This window comes from Brachycentrus maculatus, unplaced genomic scaffold (genome assembly GCF_059751285.1).
Source record: "Brachycentrus maculatus isolate JH-2025_06_01 unplaced genomic scaffold, ASM5975128v1 h1tg000049l, whole genome shotgun sequence".
Lineage (NCBI taxonomy): Eukaryota > Metazoa > Arthropoda > Insecta > Trichoptera > Brachycentridae > Brachycentrus > Brachycentrus maculatus.
The window spans coordinates 453653-476906 of NW_028280803.1; the positions used below are offsets into that span (position 1 = coordinate 453653).

Genomic DNA, 23254 nt, shown 5'->3' on the forward strand with positions numbered 1-23254 from the left:
AAAGTAAACCTTATATAAGTGTTTTAGTTTTATATTTAAATATAAAGTTTTTTTTATATATTGTCATATATAAACAAAAACTTGAGGTTTCAGGAGATCGTTTTTAATGTTTAAAAATGTAATCCAATGTATTAAAAATAAATATCAAGCCACTTATTGAACTTTTTACTGTGCAACAGATCTTTTAGGTAAAACCTGAATGTTTTTTCTCCATTTGAAAAATATTAAGTATATTTAAAAAAAATAAAATAAACAATACCTTTTCTTCAAAATGCAAAAACAACACTTTCTGTCCTGTAGCTGGTAAATATTAAGTTAAAAATATGCCACTTTTACTAGGATTTCTGGGCATTCCGAAAACATGCACAATTGAAAATTGTCGATTTTTTATATATGACGTGGTTGAAAGGAGTAAGCGATATGTGTATCATTAAATCTCACGACATTGTACATGTGAGTTAATTATAATCATCTATGGTTGGATTGGGAAACCCTTTTTTTACTAATAGAGACCCTTTTATTTGAATATATGCATGATCCTTACTGGATTTTTTTACACACTGGGTTTAGTTTATATTTTATTATAAAAACTTATTGTGCAAAGGTTTTTCCATTTTTTAAAACTTCCCATGCAAAGGTTGTATGCTCTGGTGAAAGATTATTGCTACGACGAAATAATAAGTACAATTAACAGACATTTCATGATATGAAAACCCCTTTTCTCCTTCAAAATATCAATTTTAAACGCGACCTAGAGGTTTGAAGTTACACATGGTCGTGGTACTGTTTACTTTTCAGACCGGTATACTGTTATATAAAAGCATTTATGTTTAATAACTATGTACAATGTAGCACTCATGCAATAAAATGAGAGCACTCGCAAATTTCCAGGTCAATAAAATCAATAACTTTATGTAGAATTTGCGATGAAACCATATGAGAACAATATTGAACACTCAGGTATGGCAACATTGTTGAAGGTTTTTTTTAACTAGCTGTACCCGGCCGCGCGTTGCTGTGGCCCAGTCTGGTTAAATGGAAAATAAAAACATAAAAATAGCACACAATTCTCACTTACCTAAGAATCACTTACCTTTTCCTCAAAGCGCTTTACACATAATATGTAATTAATTATTTGCCCTTGAAAACAATTTTAACCCTATTTTTATATTGCACCATTTTACCAGTTGAAAAAAAAACAGTAGAATATAAATTCATGTGCTTTAAATTTTATTTTATTCCAAATTAAAATTTAAAAAAATGCGTTCTGATTGATGAACGTATGAATAAATCATACCTACCTAGGTATTGGTACCTACGCATAGTCAAATCTATTGAACAGGACACATTTCGCTCACTCCTTTCAAGAACGTCATAAATCAAAAATCGTCAATTTTCAGTTGTGCTTGTTTTCGGAATGCCCAGAAAATTTACTATATCCCAGCAAAAGCGGCATATTTTTAACTTAATATTTACTTTCTACAGGGCAGAAAGTGTTGCTTTGCATTTTGAAGAAAAGGTATTGTTTTTTTTTTCAAATAAACTAAATATTTTTCAAATGGAACCTTCAGGTTTTACCTAAAAAGATCTGTTGCAAGTAAAAAGATCAATAAGTGGCTTGATATTTATTTTTAATACATTTGTAAAATTTAAAAATAAAATTAAAAATACGAGGGGCACCAGGACCTCAATCAAGAGCTATACTAACCTCCCCCTCCCGGTTATATATATTTACTACAACTTGTATATAAAAGTGAAAATATCAATATAAATTACATTAAATATGGGCTCAGAATTTTTTGTATTCCTCCATAATACTTTTACGTCTTAAATAATGCGTCGGTTTTTTAAGATCACCATTTTCCACCCTAAGCAACAAAATCCGACCGGGCTATAAGTATATAAGAACATCATATTTCAATATCACGAGAAATTTTGCAACGGAAGAGTTGGAGTTTACTTCGTTTACTATGTAGTTTTTACATCTTTGTATATACGATACTTTTATGAACCTACTATAGGTATCTGTTGATACAAAAGTTACAAATAGTAGTTTAGAAGTCTGGAGAATGTGTGGATGAACATAATTGGATTTTCCCTTTCCCATTTCTAGTCTGCGTAGGTACTATCGGGAGACGCAGCTAGGTACCTACTTGTTTCCAAACAACCTATTCCAGGGATCGCGAACTTTTTTGAGCCTGAGTTTTCAATTTTTTATTATTTCAGTATCATAAAAGGTCGCGTGCCACATGCCATGGAAACAAAAATACAACTTATATTTGTGAAACTATAGATTATTAATATAAACAAAGCATTAATACATCGAAAGTAATAATTACGTACTTATTAATGGCAAAATAAAATAAATAAAAAATAGACTTATCAAAAAAATGTAGAACCCGTTAACCCTAGATAACTAAACATTCGTCCACGCGACGACGCCCTTCTCCGAAAACGTCAAGTGCACTTACTTTGCTGCCCCCTGCACCCGCCAGGCTTTGTTTACGGAATAGTCATTTACTGTTAAATGTCATTGAACTTACATTCCTTCCTAATAAACCAAACTTAATTGTAATGTAACCAGTTACTATTTTTAATACATACTTTTGATAATTTTCAAGTTTTTAATTGCGTAGTCCGCCTGACGAATGTTTAGTTACTATGTGTCTACAAATATAGTTTAGTTATCCATGGTTAAACTTCATTATTATTGATTTTGTTGTTGGATGCTAGACGCTCTTTTTTTATATCGGGTTCATAGCTGGTAGCTTTTAATAGAATACAATCAGTAGTGCTTTTGTCCATAAGTCTAAACTTTAAGAAACATGTATTATCACTTTTTTTTTTCGCTACATTCGCGTGCCATGCAAATCATCTCCCGTGCCACCTATGGCACGCGTGCCATAGTTTCGCCATCACTGCCCTAGTCTATTAGTTTTAGTTGATACATGTGGGTAACAAAGTAAACAAACTTAGCCAGATACTTGATAACTTAATTAAATACCAGGAAGGATTCTGAATAAATACTTATGACTACAATTCGACCTTCTCCCGGCGAAATATCGTTAACTCTAGGTGCGTCAAGATCGTTTTGTTTTAGCTAATACAGTCAACACAAATACAGTAGAACTTTAACTATCCGAACTCCAACTATCCAAATCGCTTTCAGCATTTCAGAAAAAAGACGGAAATCTTCTGCAATTCGCAAATTCAAAGAAAAAGTAAACAGTCAAACAGCATACTATGGTCGTTTGTCCACTACACGGAATTTTACCGTCCGGCACGTCAGTTAACGTTTTAAAACGGCGATTGGCTTGGATTGACTTGTGCTTTTGTCCATATTTCTTCGGATCGGTGCTCTTAATCCGTGCGTGAACACGTTGCGCGTAAATTCGATCACGCTAAACTGTCGTAGGTAGTTGTTTTCATTTTTCAAAACTGGACTGCCGGACGGTGAAATCCCGTGTAGTGGACAAACGTCCTATGGCCAAGATTTTCAGCAATCAGTTATTTTAACACATTAAACGCCAATACTAAACTTTGTAAGTTTTGAAATTATCAACAAAAAAAACCTTTTCGTTAATTTGCGTATTTTATTAATATTAAGTAATTCGTTTTTATTTTATTTGACGATGGGTTCCACAGTTACAGCATTTTAAATATAGCCCTTGATTGAGATCTCTGGTGCCCCCCATGGCGCTGCGGTCCAACACAGGCGAGGTCACCGGTGCCCCTCATGGCGTTTAACGTGTTAATTTACAGTACAGTGCGTACATACTGTAATCATGTATAGCACTTGTAACTACGCTTAACATGTAAAGTGTTACCTTTTCATTCAATTAATTAAAATCCCTTTTTCTTTAACCCTAGATTACGGGACATTCGTCATATTTACGACGGACATCTAATTTGAAGGAATCACGGATTCAACACATGTAAAAAATGTAGTGACAACTAGCATGCATCTTGATTTTTTTTACCGATATTTTATTTCGTATTTTATATAAATTTCTCAAAAAACATGTTGCGCTGATTAAAAAAAATGTTTTTAGTAAATATTTTGTGTAAAATGTGAGTTTTTCATATTGTCGTACATTTTACGATACTCCCGTATTAAGGTAGGTACATAGAAACAAGTCTTGTGGTCTTGGATTAAAAATATAATTATCTCCTATTTAAGATAAACATCTAATTCTTCTTCTTCTTCTTCTTCCTCTCATGAGCTCTCTGTTCTCCACTGCTGGATATAGGCCACTTCCACTTCTTTCCATTTTTTCCTGTCGGTTGTTGCTTGCAGCCAGTTTTTTTACCCCCCCCCCCACAGCAACTATGTCGTCGGACCATTCTTTTTGGGGTCTTCCGACACCTCTTTTGTTCTCCCAAGGTCTCCATCGTACCATTCGACATACATATGACTAATTAATTAAAATACTCGTAGACCTTTTTTTTTCGTAAAAAAAACGATTGTCCGAATGCGGTCTGGTCCCAATTGATTTGAATAAGTGGAGTAGTACTGTATACGCATATTTAAAAAAAATCGCATACTTTGGATAACCTGAAATACTCAATCCTGATCCTACTCCCATTTTCTTCTGACCACCACACGATTAATTTCTCTAAAATGTTATTTTAAATTATCGGTTATTTAATTTATGGTTCCAGATTGCTACTCGTACGAGAAGGCAGACCAGTGCCTGGCGACAAACGGCACCTTTTACTTGAGGAAGTGCTACAATCAGAGTGAAGCGGATAAGTACAACATTTCGGCGTTGGCCGACAGTGTTCTGAGAAGACCTCCGGCAGAAGAATACTTTACGTGAGTTTTCTAGTACCTAACTTTCTGTCAGCTGCTTTTGGGTGGGCAAATTCGTGTTAAGCTTAAATAATAAGGTATTTTGTCAGTTGTGTAGGAAAATCTGGTGTGTTGTTGGCACACTCTAAATGGGTGGTGTTTATAATACTTCCGTTTATCTTAAGTAAATTATTTAATAATATAATAATAGTGTCGGGTTGAGGCAAGCGTCGCGGACTCTTGAGTCAGAGTTTCTAGCTTCGAACCCACTCTATCATAATTTGATACCCATTTTTAATAATGAGCCGCTAAGGCTCACAGGAATAGTATGAAATTGAAGTTTGTTTGCTAAATAATAAAATATATGTAGTGAAGAATTGTTTCTTTAATTTTCCAAGAAACATTTTGCGAAATTATACTTTTTTCTGTATTTTACTGTCCCTTCCTACTTTTCATTGTGTACTATATCAGCGCTTGTAGATAAAAAATAGTTTTGAGTAGGTAAATATATAATTCCTCCGCGTTTGGCTACCATGTCGGAGGTTCCGGATTCGGGTCTCAGGGGGTTAATATAAACGTGAGCGTTTTTCATCCTATATCTGTAATCAAAGGCGATGTAAAAGATAAAAGAACCAAAAGGGGGCCGTACTAAAAATTAATTTGGAAAAGAGGGACATTAAAAAATTACCTACTGCATATATAAGTAGGTCCCTATTAATTTTTAACAGAACGGATTGATAGTAATATTTCAATCACGAATTAAAAAAAGTTTCATAAACAGCAATCGATGAATATTATCAAAACAGCAATTAGGATTAAAACGTGTTTTTTTTTAAAACAATAAATGCGTTTTGAATATTGAAAGCATTAACTTTGTGGAGCATATTGTTTTATTATTTTGAGAAATAAAAAGACTTTGTGTTTTGATCCACTCACATTTTTATTAACCAACTAGTTTCGGCAACAACCTGTTGTTACCCGTAACAACAACGTGCAACAACAACGTGCAACAACAACGCAACAACAACGTGCAACAACCCAAGAGGGCAACTAGTTGGTTAGTAAAAATGTGAGTGGATCAAAACACAATGTCTTTGTATTTCTCTAAATAGTAATAAATGCGTGTCATAACCTTTTTTTGGCCATGCAATTACGCATTCTTGAAACGACTAATCAAAGAACTAGAAATAAGTATATAGAAAACGGATATTTAAATTGTCTTTTAAAATTTTGTTGCGCATAACGAATCAGCCATAAATAATATTACTAATCATTTCATTTTCAAAATTCTCTTATCAAACCATGGAATTTCAGTGAGTTTGTGATATATTTTGACATAGCAGCCTTCGCACGTTGTTAGGGATGTCATTGAATCGCGTGTGAAAAAAAATCATTTCCTCCAATTCCGGTTCCGTGGATTTCGCAACTGAAACACGATTACTAAAAGTCCCAAAATATTGAGCTGGTTCCCACCCCCTGTATCCTATCCTCATTTAAAATTTATGTCAAAAACCGATAATGAACGCAGCCGCCTTCCTTTACGAGATTTAAAACAAGAATATTTATAACTTATATTACTTACATATTACACATAAATATTACTTACCTGTGCAATATTTCATGAACTGTCTAGCGTGCATTTGGTTTTCTGTTAGACAATTCAAGATTTATGTCACTTTACGACTCGACCTTTATATATTTATGGATTATGACTGTCAAAACCTATGGTTATAATTTACTAAATTGTAAGAAATACTTTTAAAATCTAATTATTGCTCTGATAATATAGTTTTATACAGGGATTTTTTTTTCATGTAAAGCGGTGGAACGGCGTTTCGGCACATTTTTTCATGGATGTATTTTTTTTATTCACAAAATCAATTAGACCAAACAATGTTTGCGCTTACGTAATTACAATCTACTTATGTATATTTATATAATTCGTCACAATAAAATATGGTATCATAATGATAATTTAGTTATTTGAATATATTTTTTTAGTCAAAAGCTTGACATGAATTGAGTTCCGAAACTTTTTTTGTTTAAAAAATAACCCTGGTTTTATCACATATTTATGTAATTATATTCAATATTCACATATCCTTTTTCACTCGAATAAAAATTTAATTTTTATTCGACAGGCATTAATTTCGCTATGTTAAAAATCAGTCTATACAAGCATATAAATTCCTTATGTTATCCCAGATTTCATTAAGTATAGACTTGATAGTAATGTGATTTTTAAAAATTATTATTTCACTAGTGACGATTGTGACAATATACCAATTTGTCTGTTTTCAGGAATCATGTTCTAGGGCTGTCCTCCGGAATAGAAGAGACTGGTACTATCAAGATTAGTATGGCTTTATGCCTGTTTGCCGCCTGGTCAATAGTTTTTCTGTGTTTGTGCAAAGGAGTGCAGTCTTCCGGAAAGGTACGGGTATTATAATTTGATTACATATGTTTTGGGTACTTACTTTAAATGAAAATAAGTACCCAGGTACCTACCCGTGAAAAACCGCTGTAACAAAAATATTTGAACCGCTGTCAAAACCCGAAAACTGGATGAAATTTGAAAATTAAAATGGGCGACATCGGGTTGGTAAAAAACATTAATTAAATCGTAGTCATACAAGAGAAAGTGACCAACTAACAAAACGTAAAATGTTCAGGAGGGCCATTTAAGTCACCTTTGCTTGGCAAGAAAATAAACATCAATGCATTTAGTCATTTTTAACAAGTCAATATATTATACTTCCAACTTTAAAATCCTTTGGGATTTTTTTCAGGGCAATATTAAGCTAGTGAGATATCAAACAGTCAATGATCGCGTTTTTGTAAAAACTGCACTTGGTCATTTTCTCCTGTATGACTACGAAATATATTGTTTTCTTATTTTTTCTTTACTATAAAAGTAGAAGAAGCTGTATACTTGTTGTTTTGTTGTATAAAATGCAGTTCTTTCAAGCAACGTTAGTACATAAAAAAATTAACAGGAGATCCAACATATGCTCATTACTGCCATCTGTCGTCGAGTAGATTTATTATCGTCAGCATTCATTTGAAATATGTTCAGACTCAAATCTAACTGGAGATTTTCTTTCAGGTGGTGTATTTCACGGCCTTATTTCCCTATGTGGTGCTGGTGATGCTGTTCGTACGTGGAGTAACTCTTCCCGGGGCGGGGGACGGTATTCGCTTCTACCTCACTCCCGACTGGACCCAACTTGCTAACGCTCAGGTGGGCTAACTTTACCAATCATTTACAACTTACAATCCACCCCTATTGGCAATAAATAACAGCTCCAAAACTGTTTTGGCAAGTTTCAAGTGTACACAGGCATTATGTAGACTTTGTACACATTGGTAAATTGCACCTATATAAATCAATGACTTTGGAAACTGTATTATTTAAAATAACTGGCCAGGTTAGCGTCATATATATTTTTTTCAGGGTGAAGAGTTAAAGTCACCTAAAAAATTATTTTAAAATCATTTACGGGCATTAATATTTTTTTCCGCCAAGGCAAGCCAGTATTGGTAATATTTTGGACTGTGATCAATAGAATACCTTTTCAGTATTATGAAACAAAAAAATAGAATCCTAGAATATGAAAAATTAAAAAGTGGCGCTCTAAAAACTGATCTAAGGCGTAGATGTTCGGAGAATTCATGAAAGTGGAAATATCTGGTAAACTAAGGCACTTTTATTGAGGTCATATTTTAATTTTTTGGGAGTCATAAGCTGGCCTAACACCCCTTAAAAGGAATACGTCGGATGATGGGACACCCTGTTTTGAAACATAATTATTTTATACCCATTCGATTAAGCTTAATTGAAATTACATAAATTTATAACACTACACTTTAATGAAATTGAACATTTTAATATTCAAGGATACAAAAATAGTAAAAAAATAAATGTTTAAGGACACGCTATTGAAAACAAAAAAAAAATGTAAATGAATTTTTAATGAAATTATAGTAAAACCTGACCTAATGCTTTCAAGTTTTATTTTATTTTAAGGTGATAACCCATAAAGCTTCTATTTTTATAGGCTTATCTCCAACTAGGAATTTAAGGATAGGGATGGTAGGTATGTAAAATATATTACAAATATTCAGATCAACTGATAATAAATATTTATTGAATCAATTTTGAAATTTACGGGAATCCAACCCGCAATGCCAGTTTCCTAAGAAAGTTTTTTTTCCAGTTTAAAGCGCAGTTTACCATGAAAAAGTAGTTTAGTTTTACTTGCAGTATTAATTTTATGCGAGTTTTAGTATCCTGTTGAGATATACATATTTACACGTTACAATGATTAAAGAAAACACTTGTTTTATACCACTTGAGTATACTCAAGTGGTATAAAACAAGTGTTTTCTTTAATCATTGTAACATGTCTTACCACAAAGTTAATTCCGGAACAATAAATAAAATATTTACACGTTAATATGACCTTGTTTAACCCTAGATACCTAAACATTCGTCCACGCGACAACGCCTTTCTCCGAAAAAGTCAAGTGCACTTACTTCCCTGCACCCCGCACCCCCCAGGCTTTGTTTACTGAATACTGATTTATTGTTAAATGTCTCTTACATTCATTCCTAATAAACCAAACTTAAGTGTCATGTAACCAGTTACTGTTTTTAATAAATACGTTTGATAATTTTGACGTTTTTAATTGCGTAGTACGCCTGACGAATGTTTAGTTACTATGTATCTACAAATATAGTTTGGTTATCTAGCTAGGCTCTGTTCGTTTAGTATTGAAACTTATTCTAATGTATCCGCTGTGTTAAACGGGTTCGTACTGTAAGGGCGCTTGTCCACTACACGGAATTACACAAAATTTTACCGTCCGGCGTGTTATTTAGCGTTTTAAAACGACGATTGGCTTGGATTGGCTTGTGCTTTTGGCATATTTCTTCGGATCGGTGCGTGAACACGTTGCGCGTAAATTCGATCACGCTAAACTGTCGTAGTCGTTTTCATTTTTCAAAACCGGACTGCCGGACGGTGAAATCCCGGGTAGTGGACAAGCGCCCTAAGTATACCTAAATTATTATTTACAAGAGACAATAAGTAGTTATTTGGATTTTATAACCGTCCAGGGTTTTTCAAAAATCATTCGTAACCCTGAATAATGGCAAATATTTTGTCAAGTCAACGGTGATGTCATTAATTTTTTAATACTTTTTTTTAAATGAACAATCAGTTCTAGATGAGTATGGTGGAATTGGTATGCGATTATTGGTGTCGCCTACTTTCAAAATCCGCCAGAACCATGTAAATCGATTTTCCAAAAAATGCGCAATTCGCCAAGTAACATTTATGTTGAAAAGATTTGTCTATCTTTAGATAAAATATTATGATATAGAGAATTTTAACATTTTTTTTAGATTTTTTTCAGTATTAAAAAAAAAACACGAGACACAAACTGATAATAACGTCATCTTAATTTTTTATTTATCCCCGCTCTCTGATTGGCCGATATGGGTCAGAAGGCATGTTCCATGAATATAGCGGAATTTGAAATACAATGCTGTTTTTAAGTATTTTTTAGCATGGGTTTCAAGTATATAAATATTTTAAACAAGAAAACCCACAATTGGCATTCCAATAGAGTATTTATTTTAAAATCTCATAAAAGTGGATCTGACGGATTTTGAAAGTAGGCGACACATTGAGAAGAAATAAGAATAGAATGTTAAAATAGAAAGATTTATTGAATGTTTGATTTCAGGTTTGGGGTGATGCCGCCGTTCAAATATTTTTCGCTTTGAGTCCTGCTTGGGGCGGTCTCATCACTCTGTCTTCCTATAATAAATTTTCTAACAATTGCTACAAGTAAGTGTTCTTTTTCAAAATACAATAAACTTTTTGAACAATTGATCAATAGGAATTCTATTTTATAAATATGCCTGATGAATCCATAGTTTCTGACATCACACTTCAAGCACATCCGATAAATTTATTTATTTTTCCTTAGTAAGCTTCTAAAACTCTTGGTTTTGTGATTAGGGCAACAAGGGATTTTAAATCTATTGATGCATTGAAGTCCCTGTATGTTGCCTTAATTAGAAGTCAGTTGGAATACGGCTCCACAGTCTGGTCTCCTCATTATGCTATACATGCTGACAGCGTAGAGAGAGTACAACACAAGTTCCTTAGATACATTCATTTTAAACTAAATATACACCCATTGTTGAGTTAGATTATAATTGCATAATGAAGCAGCTAAAATGAATAAATCTTAGTGATAGAAGGGTAATTACTGATTTGGTCCTATTATATAAAATTCTCACATCCCTGATCTCCAAATCAAATAAAGCTTAGCGTGCGTCAAAGAGGTACTAGGCAAAAATCTATATTTGCAGCATTTTTACATAATGCAAACTATGCCATGTTCTCTCCGATTCCGCAGCTTCACATGTTAGCCAATGCTTTTGAAAGCATAGATTTATTTAATATATTGCTATCCACCTTGAAGTCTGTACTTTATCAGCATTTCTTCTCCATGTTGTAATTGATAAATTTAAACATTGTGTTTCACTCTCTCGCTGCTCGCTAATAGTGTGTGAAGGAGACATGTATTTACCAGTGCTTACTATTTGTTATTTTATTATTATTTTATGTTTAAGACTTTTTATTTCTCTATTAGTGTATTTATTAGTGTATTTTTATATTAGATATTGTATATATGTATTATGTTAAAAGCATTAGCCGTTTATATTTAAATAAATAAATAAGTATCCATGTTTCCACTGTACACAATGCTATGGAGAATTCTGGAGATTTTACCAGATGGGGTTTTCTTTCCTCAGTAAATACTAATTTTCTTCCATCTACAATTATGTCTTTCTTATCTTCATCTATAACTATGTCTTTCTTATCTTCATCTATAATAATTTATGTATTTTTCAACTTGTAACCTGCAGTTAGCACACAGTCTGATACCTTTGATAATGCCTATTATGCATCTGCAACACAGTTTGTGACAACCCAGTACCCGAAATTTAAACATAAAATTTTAAAACATGACATTGTAATGATTTTTTGTCCTGAAATGTAGATAATTCTTCATACTACTAACGTCTATGGAAATAATTCTAATTAAAAACATCCTATTATGAAGTTTTATTTTAAAATATTGATCTTGGCGGTCGCCGTAATTTGACAAAATGTATCTGGCTCTCAATTGCAACAAATTTGACTGAAAGAAAACACAGTTTAAATGTTTATTTAGTAGTTATCACATAGCATTGATGGACAGTATAGATCATCGATACTCAACCTGCGGCCGCATGTGGCCCACCAAGCTTATAAAAGCTTGCCAGGGCTTGTTAGGGCCACACATAAGTGTGGCCCTAAATACATACATTATCAGGAGGATAATTTTAACAAATCTGGCATTCTAAATTTTGTATATTTGTTTTAACTTTGATGCGCAAATAGTAACACCCAAAGACAGGATTGTCTAATGACCATAATTGGTCCACATCAGAGTATAAGAGTGTTGCTATTGCACACGCTAGACTTATCCCAAAAACAAATATTTGACAGATAAAAGTATGCGCGCAAATAATTTTGTGGTGGAACAGTTTGCTGATAAGCGATATGTACTATTATTCTTTTGTTTTAGTTTATAATTTTATATCATATTCTAAAGGGAGGGGAAGGGGTGTTTCATGACTGTTTTCGTCATACCAGTATAGTGTTACGGCCCGCGTAACTTAAAAAATATATGTATGTGGCCCGAAGAAAAAAAAAGGTTGAGTACCATTGCCATAGATGGATAAGATATCCACAAATTATGTATGTCCGCAGGGACTCGCTGATAGTCGCCATCTCCAATATCGCGACGTCCTTCTTCGCGGGTCTGGTGATCTTCTCGGTGATTGGCTTCCTGGCGCACGAGCTGGACGTGGAAGTGGAGAAGGTGGTGGACCAGGGCGCCGGGCTCGCCTTCATCGTGTACCCCGAGGTGGTGACGCGCCTGCCCATATCCCCCGTCTGGTCTCTGCTGTTCTTCGTCATGCTGCTGACCCTGGGACTTGACTCCCAGGTAATCTAGTACTGAGCTTAAACAGATTACTGCAATGTATTTTATCAAACACTCGCCCAGAGAAAAGGATGGCATATGAAGATATGAGAATGCAATTTTTACATTTTTTGTTTGTTTTATTTGTAGTCATTACAATTTTTACAAAAAAATTAGTAAAAGTTCCCTTAATTTAGGTTTTTATTTGCAAAAAAACTCATCTACATTATTTTAGATTTTTTTTATTATTTTAAAGCATTTACATTTTCCCTCCATTTAAGTTTTTTTTCAGTCCCTTAATTTACCTAAAAACGGGGTTTTCTTGTATATGAAACTAAGATACTATACAAACCCATGTGTGGTGTTGTGCAGTGGACTACATTTCATTTTTTATTGTACAATTCCCATCACTAAAATGTTGACAAATAGAGATAGGTTTTCCACGGCATTGAATATATGGCCATTTTTAAGACTAGCGGGAATTTTGAATCGAACACTAGATATTTTAATATTAATTTAGAATATAAGACGCATCTGAATTTTGGAGGCAACTTTTTGAAGAAAAAGTGCATTTATAGTGCTCCAAATATACAATTATTATATTTTTGATCATTTTGTTTACAGTTTGCTCTGATGGAAACAGTCACAACAGCTATATTGGATAGATTTCCTAACCTAAGGGAGAAAAAGATTTGGGTAGTGCTTGCTGTTGCCATTTTTGGCTACTTTGGTGGTCTCATTTTCACTACAAATGTAAGTTAAACATTTACATAAAACATAATATGTATATGTAAGTACATCATCCATCTAGTCCTCCGTCAGTGTAGTAGCTTCCAGTCCCCTCATATTCCAGTCCTCTGTCAGTGTAGTAGCTTCCAGTCCTCTGTCAGTGTAGTAGCTTCCTGTCCCCTTACATTCCAGTCCTCTGTCGGTGTAGTAGCTTCCAGTCACCTTACATTCCAGTCCTCTGTCGGTGTAGTAGCTTCCAGTCACCTTACATTCCAGTCCTCTGTCGGTGTAGTAGCTTCCAGTCCTCAGTCAGTGTAGTAGCTTCCAGTCCCCTTACATTCCAGTCCTCTGTCGGTGTAGTAGCTTCCAGTCCTCTGTCAGTGTAGTAGCTTCCAGTCCTCTGTCAGTGTAGTAGCTTCCAGTCCCCTTACATTCCAGTCCTCTGTCAGTGTAGTAGCTTCCAGTCCCCTTACATTCCAGTCCTCTGTCGGTGTAGTAGCTTCCAGTCCTCTGTCAGTCTAGTAGCTTCCAGTCCTCTGTCAGTGTAGCAGCTTCCAGTCCTCTCACGACATTAAGTTTCTCCTTTATCAGTTGAAAATAACTTGTTTGCCTTTTACAACATTACATTTGTTGTTTACAGAGTGGCATGTATTGGCTGCAGCTGATGGATAAGTACGCCGCTAACTGGTCCGTATTGCTGATTGCCATCAGCGAGTGCATCCTCATATCTTGGCTGTACGGCGCGGAGAGATTCTGCCAGGATATTCAGGATATGATTGGACCGCAGTCCCGTACGTGGGTCTTCTTCTGGAGTTGGATGTGGAAACTCGTTACACCATCGGCTTTATTGGTATGCCACAATCTTTTTGTTTAACATATCGTAGTCATACAGGAGAAAGTGACCAAGTGCATTTTTTACAAAAACCTGATCATTGACTATTTGACATCTTACTAGCTTAATATTGCCCTGAAACAAATCCCAAAGGATTTTAAACTTGAAAGTATAGTATAATGTCTTGTTAAAAATGACTAACGGCATTGATGTTTGTTTTCTTGCCAAGCAAAAGTGACTCAAGTAGCCCTCCTGAACGTTTTGTTAGTTGGTCACATTCTCCTGTACGACTACGATATCTGAGAGTATAGTAACAAAACTTTCCTCAAAGGCATATGGGCGTCACTTATAACTAAAGCCAAATGATATTTATTTCTAAAATGGCATATGTACTGCCATTTTTGGTTGTATTTACACACTAGAACCACACAAAGTTTGTGTAGTGTCATCGTAATGACACTGTCAAAGAAAACCATTAAATACAACCCAGCTAAATTTAATATAAATCATGTTTACTTGAGTAAATATTTTTTTTACTCAAGGAAATATGGTGCTTGAAGCATTGACTATCATATAAAATTATAAAAAGTTTAAAAAAAACTCACTTCCCAGATAAAGTTTTGTCTGCAGTAACTTAATCCTGGGCAGGTTAAGTAGGAATTTAAATTTAAAGTTTAGTTTCATTAAGTTATGAATAAATGTTAAAAAATTCTAAAATGTTAAAACTTTCTCACTAACTATATATATTATAGAAATAATTTAAAGAATCGAATTGTGTCAAATGTTATTTGTAAATAAAATTTGTATTTCTGAAAACAGGCCTGATGGATTTTACATTATTTCTAGTTCATCCTATTTTTTAACTGGGTGGAGTACAAACCCGCGTCCTACGGTCAGTACGTGTACCCGCTATGGGCAGATGCTGTCGGTTGGCTGATAGGAGTGTTGCCCGTCTTCGTTATCATAATCATGGCTATCATGCAGCTGTGCAATGGCCCCAGTGAATTAACCTTATGCGAGGTAACAAGCAAATAATATAATTTGTCTATTAAACAATGTCAGTATTCTGGTCACCACAAATGTAATATATCTATTATATAATGTGTTTGCAGAAAGTCCGCGCCTTAGTGCAACCCACTTCAGAATGGGACCCCTCTTGTCGCGGAGAGAGCAGCACTCAGTCCTCTTATCAGGCAATCCAGAATACTATCATCATGGTCAACGGGCGCCCCACCATCCGCAGCCGCGGGGCCTGAGGGCGGAGCCCGGCCTGCATGGAGCAAGCGCCGGGAATTTATCAGGTTTTCCCCCATTACCCGTTTTTATTATCGCATTGTTTTGTCAATACGCCGTGAACTAATGTATTTTTTTAATTATAGACAAAAAATGGCGTCTGTGATACGCCAGTAGCGATGATGCTAGATGCCAGTCCGTGCAAAGTTCCCGGTCCGAGCATTCTCAAGACGTCCAAAAATGCAAAGACCAAGAATGAAATTTTAGACGATAATGACCCGGCGGCGGAACCTCTCATCAAGAGGTGCGGAGAGAAGAGCGGACACCGGTCGGCGACGGGCGCGGGAGACTCCAAGAAACAAGGAAATAAAGACATGAAAACCAACGACTCCTTTTCAAGGCCGTTGTTGCTCGACAGTCCCGAGTTTTCCAGAAAAGATTTCGGAAATTTAACCGAATTATCAACTGGCGGATTACGGATGAAGGATATAGCCGAAGACAATCGGCCGCCTTGCACAAATTTACACAAGGAAAACATTAAAAAAGTTGCCGAAATTCATCAAATGAGAAATACGTGCATTTCAAGTTTCTCATTATTAAGTGAACAGAACAAGTCACACACTTTAGAAGAAATTGTCAAAAATGGCTCCGGAAACTTGGAGAAGAAGGACCACAAAACAAATAAAATAGCGGATAATCCCACTTCTAATGGCAAGTCGCAGAATGTAGCCGTATTACCGGCTGATAGTAAACCGTTGATTGAAACTAAATATTCAGTCCTCGATGAGTCTAGTACTTTGAAAAAGATAAAAGATGTTGACTCATCTGTGGGAAATGGTAGTTCAATAAAAATGTCTAAGGATTCCAATAATTTGAACATCAATTTTGGTGCTCAAAATGCGGGGATTGTTAATTTATCATATGTACAAAAAGTGCCATTATCGACAATTCAACAGAAAATATCGCTCACCGAAGTGACTTCCAGAGTGGCGACCACGAGTGTACGCAAACCGACTGATGGATCCACAATATTTACCACTGCCAAAATGGGGGTCAAGCAAGACGACTCCACCAAGGCTTGCCAGTCCATCGCATCCCCGATATCGTCATTTTCTGAAAAAGTCGATGCCAATAAATCGAGCGATACAAAGTCATCTCTAAATTCGCCGATAAACCCTGCGATTGTGCCAGCGACGGCGAAAAATTTTCAACCCGTTGAAAAAATTAATCCCTCAAAAATCATTTGTTCAACTCCGAAAACATCTTATCAACATTCTCCTTATATTTTTAAGGATAACAAACTACAAAATGTAACAAAAGTTGGTGCAGTTAATAATGAAAGTATAAAAAATAGCAACGCTCTTGAGAAACTTCTACCAAATACTTCTATTTCATCCATCAATTCTGCTAGTAATATCAGAAATATGGCAAGCCCAGTTACACTGTCGCAAGGAAACAGTAGTAATAATCTGAAACAAGACCTCCGGGAAAAGAAAGTATCAGAAACAGTAGCAGATATATCGAAGGTTATGCCTAGTCAGTTGAAATCAGCAGACCCAGCTGTAAAGGGAGGAAGTAAAATGATTACAAGTGAAAAGAAGGAAGCCACGCCTCTGATCCAGAGTGTCAGTGCCAAAGTATCTGCAGAGAAACAAGATGTGCATCAAACAACAGTCAAGACTGACAAATTTGATATTCACAAATCAAGTGACGGAATCAAACACAGTGTTAGTCCAAAAAGTGCCAGTAAAGATGTCCAAATTTCTAAAGTTTTGACCTCTAGTGATTTAGAAAATATTATCAAGCCATCTAACAAAGACGACGATTCTAATATTCCGCCATCAAGTAAAGTGAAAAGTGATAAAACCATTCAGAGTTCCAACACAAAACTTTTGGATAAAACTTGTACTAAAATAGATCCGACCACATCAGCTGTAACTCTTCCTGGTAGTACCACTAGTGCTATTAGTACAGCAAGCGCTGTGACGAGTGAAGCTGGCAAGAGTACTGGAAAAACAGCACCTATAAAATTTGCTGATATCAGTGCTAATACTAGTGCTGTTGGTACAGCGAGAGTTGTGACGACTGAGAGAGGTAAAAGTGGGGAAGCAATTACAGTTACTGGTAGCACTACTACTGCAGCTAGGGGTGTGACTAGTCAAGGGGGTAAAAGTAGTGAAATATCACCCGTAACACTTGTTGGGAGTTCCACTAGTGCTATCGGTACAGCAAAAGATGTGATACGCGAAGTGGGAAAAACAAGTGGAAAAATGACGGAGGGAACACATGTTGGCATTAGTACTAGTGTTGCCAGTGCACCAAAAGTTATGAAGAATGAAAGAAGCAAGAGCAGTGGAACAACAACTGCTGTAACGCTTGGTGGTATTACCACTAGTTCTATCAGCACAGCAAAAGTTGTGAAGAATGAAGGAAGCAAGAACAGTGGAACAACAACTGCCGTAACGCTTAGTGGTATTACCACTAGTTCTATCAGCAAACTAAAAGATGTGAAGAATGAAGGAAGTAAGAGTGGTGGAACAACGACTGCTGTATCAATTGGTGGTAATACCACTAGTTCCATCAGTACAGAAAAAGTTGTAAAGAATGAAGGAAGCAAGAGCAGTGGAACAACAACTGCTGTAACGCTTGGTTCTATCAGCACAGCAAAAGTTGTGAAGGATGAAGGAAACAAGAGCAGTGGAACAACAACTGCTGTAACGCTTGCTGGTATTACAAGTTCTATGAGCACAGAAAAAGTTGCAAAGAACGAAGGAAGCAAGAGTGGTGGAACAACATCTGCTGTAACGCTTGGTGGTATTACCACTAGTTCTATCAGCACAGCAAAAGTTGTGAAGAATGAAGGAAGTAAAAGTGGTGGAACAACGATTGCTGTATCACTTGGTGGTATTACCGCTAGTGCTGCTAGTACAGCAAAGGTTGGGAAGAATGAGGGAAGCAAAAGCAGTGGAACAACAACTACTGGAACGCTTGCTGGTATTACCACAAGTTCTGTCGGCACAGCAAAAGTTGTGAAAAGTGAAGGAAGCAAAAGTAGTGGAACAACAAATTCTGTAACACCCGCTGGTGTTAGCACCAGTACTGTTAGTACAGCAAAACTTGCGAAGAATGAAGCGAGCAAGAGAATCGGAACAACAACTGCTGTAACGCTTGCTGGTATTACCACAAGTTCTGTTGGCACAGCAAAAGTTGTGAAGAATGAAGAAAGCAAAAGTGGGGGAACAACGGCTGCTGTAACACTCGCTGGTATTAGCACTAGTGCTGTTAGTACAGCAAGAGTTGAGACAAGTGGTAAAGGTAAAAGTTTAGCATCAACGGTTAAAGATAGCACTAGTGCTACAAGTATGCCGAGAGCTGTGACAAGTAATGAAGGCAAGGGTGATGCTATAACGGCAGCTGTAACACTCGCCGGTAGTAGTATTAGTGCATCTAGTAAAGTGAGAGTTCCAGCGAGTAATCTCGGAGCGGATGAAACTAAAAATGAACAGTCAGGTAGCAACAAATCACCGCCAGAATCTAAAACTGTGGTCAAATTAAAATAATAATATTGCCGTGTTTAATTATTTTGAGAGACTTTATTTACAAAGGCTATACGATTTATTTTACATGATAAAAAGTACTGAAAATGTAAGCTCGAAAAAAGGTGTTATAATGATTTATACATTACTTGCTATTGTTAAACTGATATTTTGCCCCTCAGTGTTCAAATGAGTACAAGTTTAATTAATTTTAACAATTTCTTTAAGGAGTAAGCATTTTAAACTAAAACTATGCCAGAGGAGTGTAAATATATTACTTATTATCCACCTCCAACAGGAGTACTTCCATATGCACCAGTACTCACCTAGGCAAGGTTTACGCTTGTTATACATACGACATTACTCCTAAAAGGGTTAGTCGGGAGAAATTTTAGGACGGTTGATCAACTTGCATGATTATTGATGTAACAAATAGATTTATCCATACTGAGTACTAAGTACTAAAATACATATTCCAGAAATAAAGTAATCATGCCGGTTTCTCAGATCGGAGATAGATGTACTTTACAAAAAGACTTTAGATTAGTTAAAACACAATTGAACCCTAAAGGAATGAGGATGCACCTAATGAGCGCGCATAAATGTGGCACGCGGTACTTAATATTAAGTGTTACAAAACAATTTAGTAGTCGGAGGCGTGTTAATGATTCGAGAAAACTATATTATGAATAGTCGAGTTGTCACTAATCTACTATTACTCCTAGATCGGTCCGAGTGCCTCGGCTCGGAATCCATATTTGTATTCTAGCGGCCTGTACTCGGACAAATGTATAAATATTTATAGATTGTTGAATGTTTGGTGTACCTTAACCTAGTGACTGTTAAATTAGCTGTGATCGTTAGCCGTAATTTGGAAAGATGAAAAGAGAATTGCCGAGAAACGGTTTAGATATTTGCCTTGAGAATTGCACTAATCATTCAAATATTTTTATATCGTATACATTAAATTTACAAAAGTATTTTTGAATGCGTGAGTGCTGATTTTCACAATGGAGTTGTTATTCTACCCGGAATGTGATAATAGCGCTGGAACTTTGGTTTGCCCTACTAGAAAGATGTCATATATAAGTCTAGCGTTAACAACTTTACCCTAACTAGTTAAAGACTGTAAAATAGTAATAATGTTTGCCTAACGTTCTACGTGTGAACCCCTCCCCGGACCCTTCCACCCCTCCACCCCTCCACCCCTCATATGTCTGCATGCGTAATATTAATGTTCCGTCAGTATCACCGTACGGGCAGTCCTCGCTCAACTACCGCTCAGTTTGTACTGTGTCCAATCCATTGTATCGTAAGCTTCCCTGCTTCCATAATAAATCCAAAATGTGTTTAACAATAAGCGTAACAAATGATAAACTAGCTGAAGCTATCAAAACCTAAGTTTGTGGAAATATGTGTCTACACGACTTGACAGTCGGTTATATTTCCCTTTCTCCATAGATGGTAGTTTACTGGTGTCGTTATGTTGGCTTCTACCAGTTTAGTAGAACAAAATCAGTGGTTGAGTGAGGACATCCCTTAATATGTTAGATTATAGACACATGTACAGTTTATACATACGCCTAAAAGGGCTGAAATGTGTGGGAATTGGAAATTGTACCTTTTTTGAGATAAAATTAATTTCTACAGGATATAACTCTTTTAATGTAACCAAAACGAAGCGAGCGTGTGTCATTTGATCGGTTAGATAATAGGTAAACGGTTTGGGGAACGGATAGAGTTTCTTATGATGCGAGCTTCTAGGACAGAAAATAATGAATATATAAATATTACGATGTATATAGCGTGTTACGAACACATACAAACAGGACGTGCTTGTCTAAAAGAGACTTAAAACAATTTCATGAATCATTGTATGTAATATACTTTTGTTAGATATATGTCTTATATTATATGTTACGACGGAGTTGTAATAAATATATACATAATAAAATTAAAATATTTATGTGAAATGTATATATGTACGTATATGTATATCTACATTATCGTGTTCGAATTATAAACCCACACTTCCGACAAAAAATGTACGCAACGTTAAATATTAAAATGTTTATATAGAGAATTCATTTTAATATTGTTTAATTCAATCGAACATTGATTGTCATAGGTCGGATCAAATTTCTAGTTTTATCTAGATGTACTAGACATAAATGTGCCAAAAACTATTCCACGGAAATACCTTACTTAAAAAAGTCAGTAGTAGAAATATCACGATATTGTCAATTATGCACCGTGATATAAAATTAAATTATTCATTTATAAAACCAATATTTTTACAACACAATTAACCTCGATCAAATTTGACAGTTCTGTGTTGGTTTACTAGGCTCAACCGATTAAAAAAATGCATTTATTTTTCAAGTAATATGTACATCATAATTGATCAAATATATCATTTTTTAAAAAAAAATTAAGTTTTCATATTTTATCAAAATGACTGGATATATTTTTTTTTAAAAGTGCTGTGTGAATTAAAATGTTTGATAACATACTTATATATTTTATAACTTTAAAAAATGATAAAATGCAATGTCACTAATCTGTTGAATAATTTTTATAGATTGTTTAAAATTGAAAATATAACTTGGTTGATCGATATCATGTTCTAGTAAAAAAATTGAGGAATGTAACTAATTTTCTTTAATGAAATGGCAAAATACACTTTTTCCATTCTGGGTGATTAATATATACTGTCCATTAACTCACGCATAAAGATAAATACAGATTGATTTTTTTTTTATTAATCACTAGGAACAGAAAACATGTTTTATTTTATTTGGACAAATCGCTCACTCCTTTCAAGAAAGTCATAAATCAAAAATCGTCAATTTTCAGCTGTGCATGTTTTCGGAATGCCCAGAAAATGTACTATATCCCAGCAAAAGAAGCATATTTTTAACTTAATATTTACCCGGTATAGGGCAGAAAGTGTTGTTTTTGCATTTTTAAGAAAAAGTATTGTTTCATTATTTTTTTAAATAAACTAAATATTTTTCAAATGGAAAAAAACCTTCAGGTTTTACTTAAAAAGATTTGCTGCACAGCAAAAAGTTCAATAAGTGGCTTGATATTTATTTTTAATATATTGTATTATATTTTTAAACTTTAAAAACGTTCTCCTGAAAAATCAAGTTTTTTGATTTATGACGTTCTTGAAAGGAGTGAGGGAAGTATTCTTTATTAAACTACACCACAGTTTTTTAGTATGTACAACAAAAGCAAACATACAAATAAACAACAAGTACAACGTTTAAAATATATGTTCAAGGATTTTTTTTTTACTAAATATAAATGTCATTGAATGTTATAGTTAAAAAAGTGATCTTACATAACCTAACCAATGAATCAATACATAATTCATGAATCTTGTTTTAAAAAAATCATTAAAATTAGCTTGACATTTGCATTTTATGTACTTTTTTATAAACATTTTAAAATATTGGTTTAACCACCTTCGGGTTATTTTCTGAGTTAATTCTGTAGAAAAAATTATCTTTTTTTCTGCAGAATTATGAAAACAGTTTTTTTTTGCCATAATAGGTGCTTTTAGGACAGAACTGATGTATTTTTTCGTTGGCGTGTTCCCTCTCTCTGTCTCACATAAAATATTTTTGGCACAGGGTTAGCGCAATGGTGCGGAAAAAACGAAGCGTATCACGTACGTTTGTATGTGTAGGGTGGTTAAAACATAAATGAATGTATATTCATATTTGATATTTGAGTAATTTGGTTTTTCAATTGTGTGTACAGAAATGAATCTCTTATAATGTTTAAAGAAATTCCAGACTTCCATATTTCAATTCAAATCTGTTGAGATATCAAATATCATATGTATTAATTTTAAAAAATCCAAAATATGATTTTTCCCATTCATCCCGGTAAATCGATGGTATTTCTTACTTATTGTAACTGCAGACAGTTGGTAGAACTCCATATTGAATTGTTAGGTAATATATCCAAAATTAAACACGGTTATTGGACTGAATTCTACTTTTATTTACAAATATGATATGTGACGCGTTTCGCCTTATTAAGACATTATCAAACACTCTGAGTAAATGA

At 34.8% G+C, this 23254-nt stretch overlaps 2 protein-coding genes across 3 annotated transcripts in view; both read left to right on the plus strand.

Moving 5' to 3' along the window:
• The window catches only part of GlyT (Glycine transporter), a 33486-nt gene extending 17783 nt beyond the window's left edge, over nucleotides 1–15703 (plus strand). Inside the window, exons 4-12 of one of the 2 annotated variants that reach the window (XM_088277679.1) lie at nucleotides 4663–4816; nucleotides 7094–7226; nucleotides 7899–8033; nucleotides 10544–10647; nucleotides 12628–12865; nucleotides 13466–13594; nucleotides 14211–14420; nucleotides 15249–15422; nucleotides 15515–15703. In XM_088277679.1, coding sequence (XP_088133805.1) covers nucleotides 4663–4816; nucleotides 7094–7226; nucleotides 7899–8033; nucleotides 10544–10647; nucleotides 12628–12865; nucleotides 13466–13594; nucleotides 14211–14420; nucleotides 15249–15422; nucleotides 15515–15658 — 1421 coding nt within the window. In that variant the 3' untranslated portion in view covers nucleotides 15659–15703. The remainder of the gene's footprint in view (nucleotides 1–4662; nucleotides 4817–7093; nucleotides 7227–7898; nucleotides 8034–10543; nucleotides 10648–12627; nucleotides 12866–13465; nucleotides 13595–14210; nucleotides 14421–15248; nucleotides 15423–15514) is intronic. The other variant, XM_088277680.1, reaches the window with a different exon arrangement.
• LOC148312153 (uncharacterized) lies at nucleotides 15572–19777 on the plus strand. Its single transcript, XM_088277678.1, has 2 exons — nucleotides 15572–15703; nucleotides 15782–19777. Exons 1-2 carry the CDS (start codon nucleotides 15677–15679, stop codon nucleotides 19193–19195), a joined length of 3441 nt encoding a protein of 1146 aa, XP_088133804.1. The 5' UTR covers nucleotides 15572–15676; the 3' UTR covers nucleotides 19196–19777.
• The last annotated feature ends 3477 nt before the right edge of the window (nucleotides 19778–23254 follow it).

Coding starts and splice junctions, on each gene's coding strand:
- LOC148312153 (XM_088277678.1), top strand. CDS start 15,677: ATGGAGCAAGCGCCGGGAATTTATCAG. Junction 15,704..15,781: donor AAGCGCCGGGAATTTATCAG/GTTTTCCCCCAT, acceptor TTTTAATTATAG/ACAAAAAATGGCGTCTGTGA.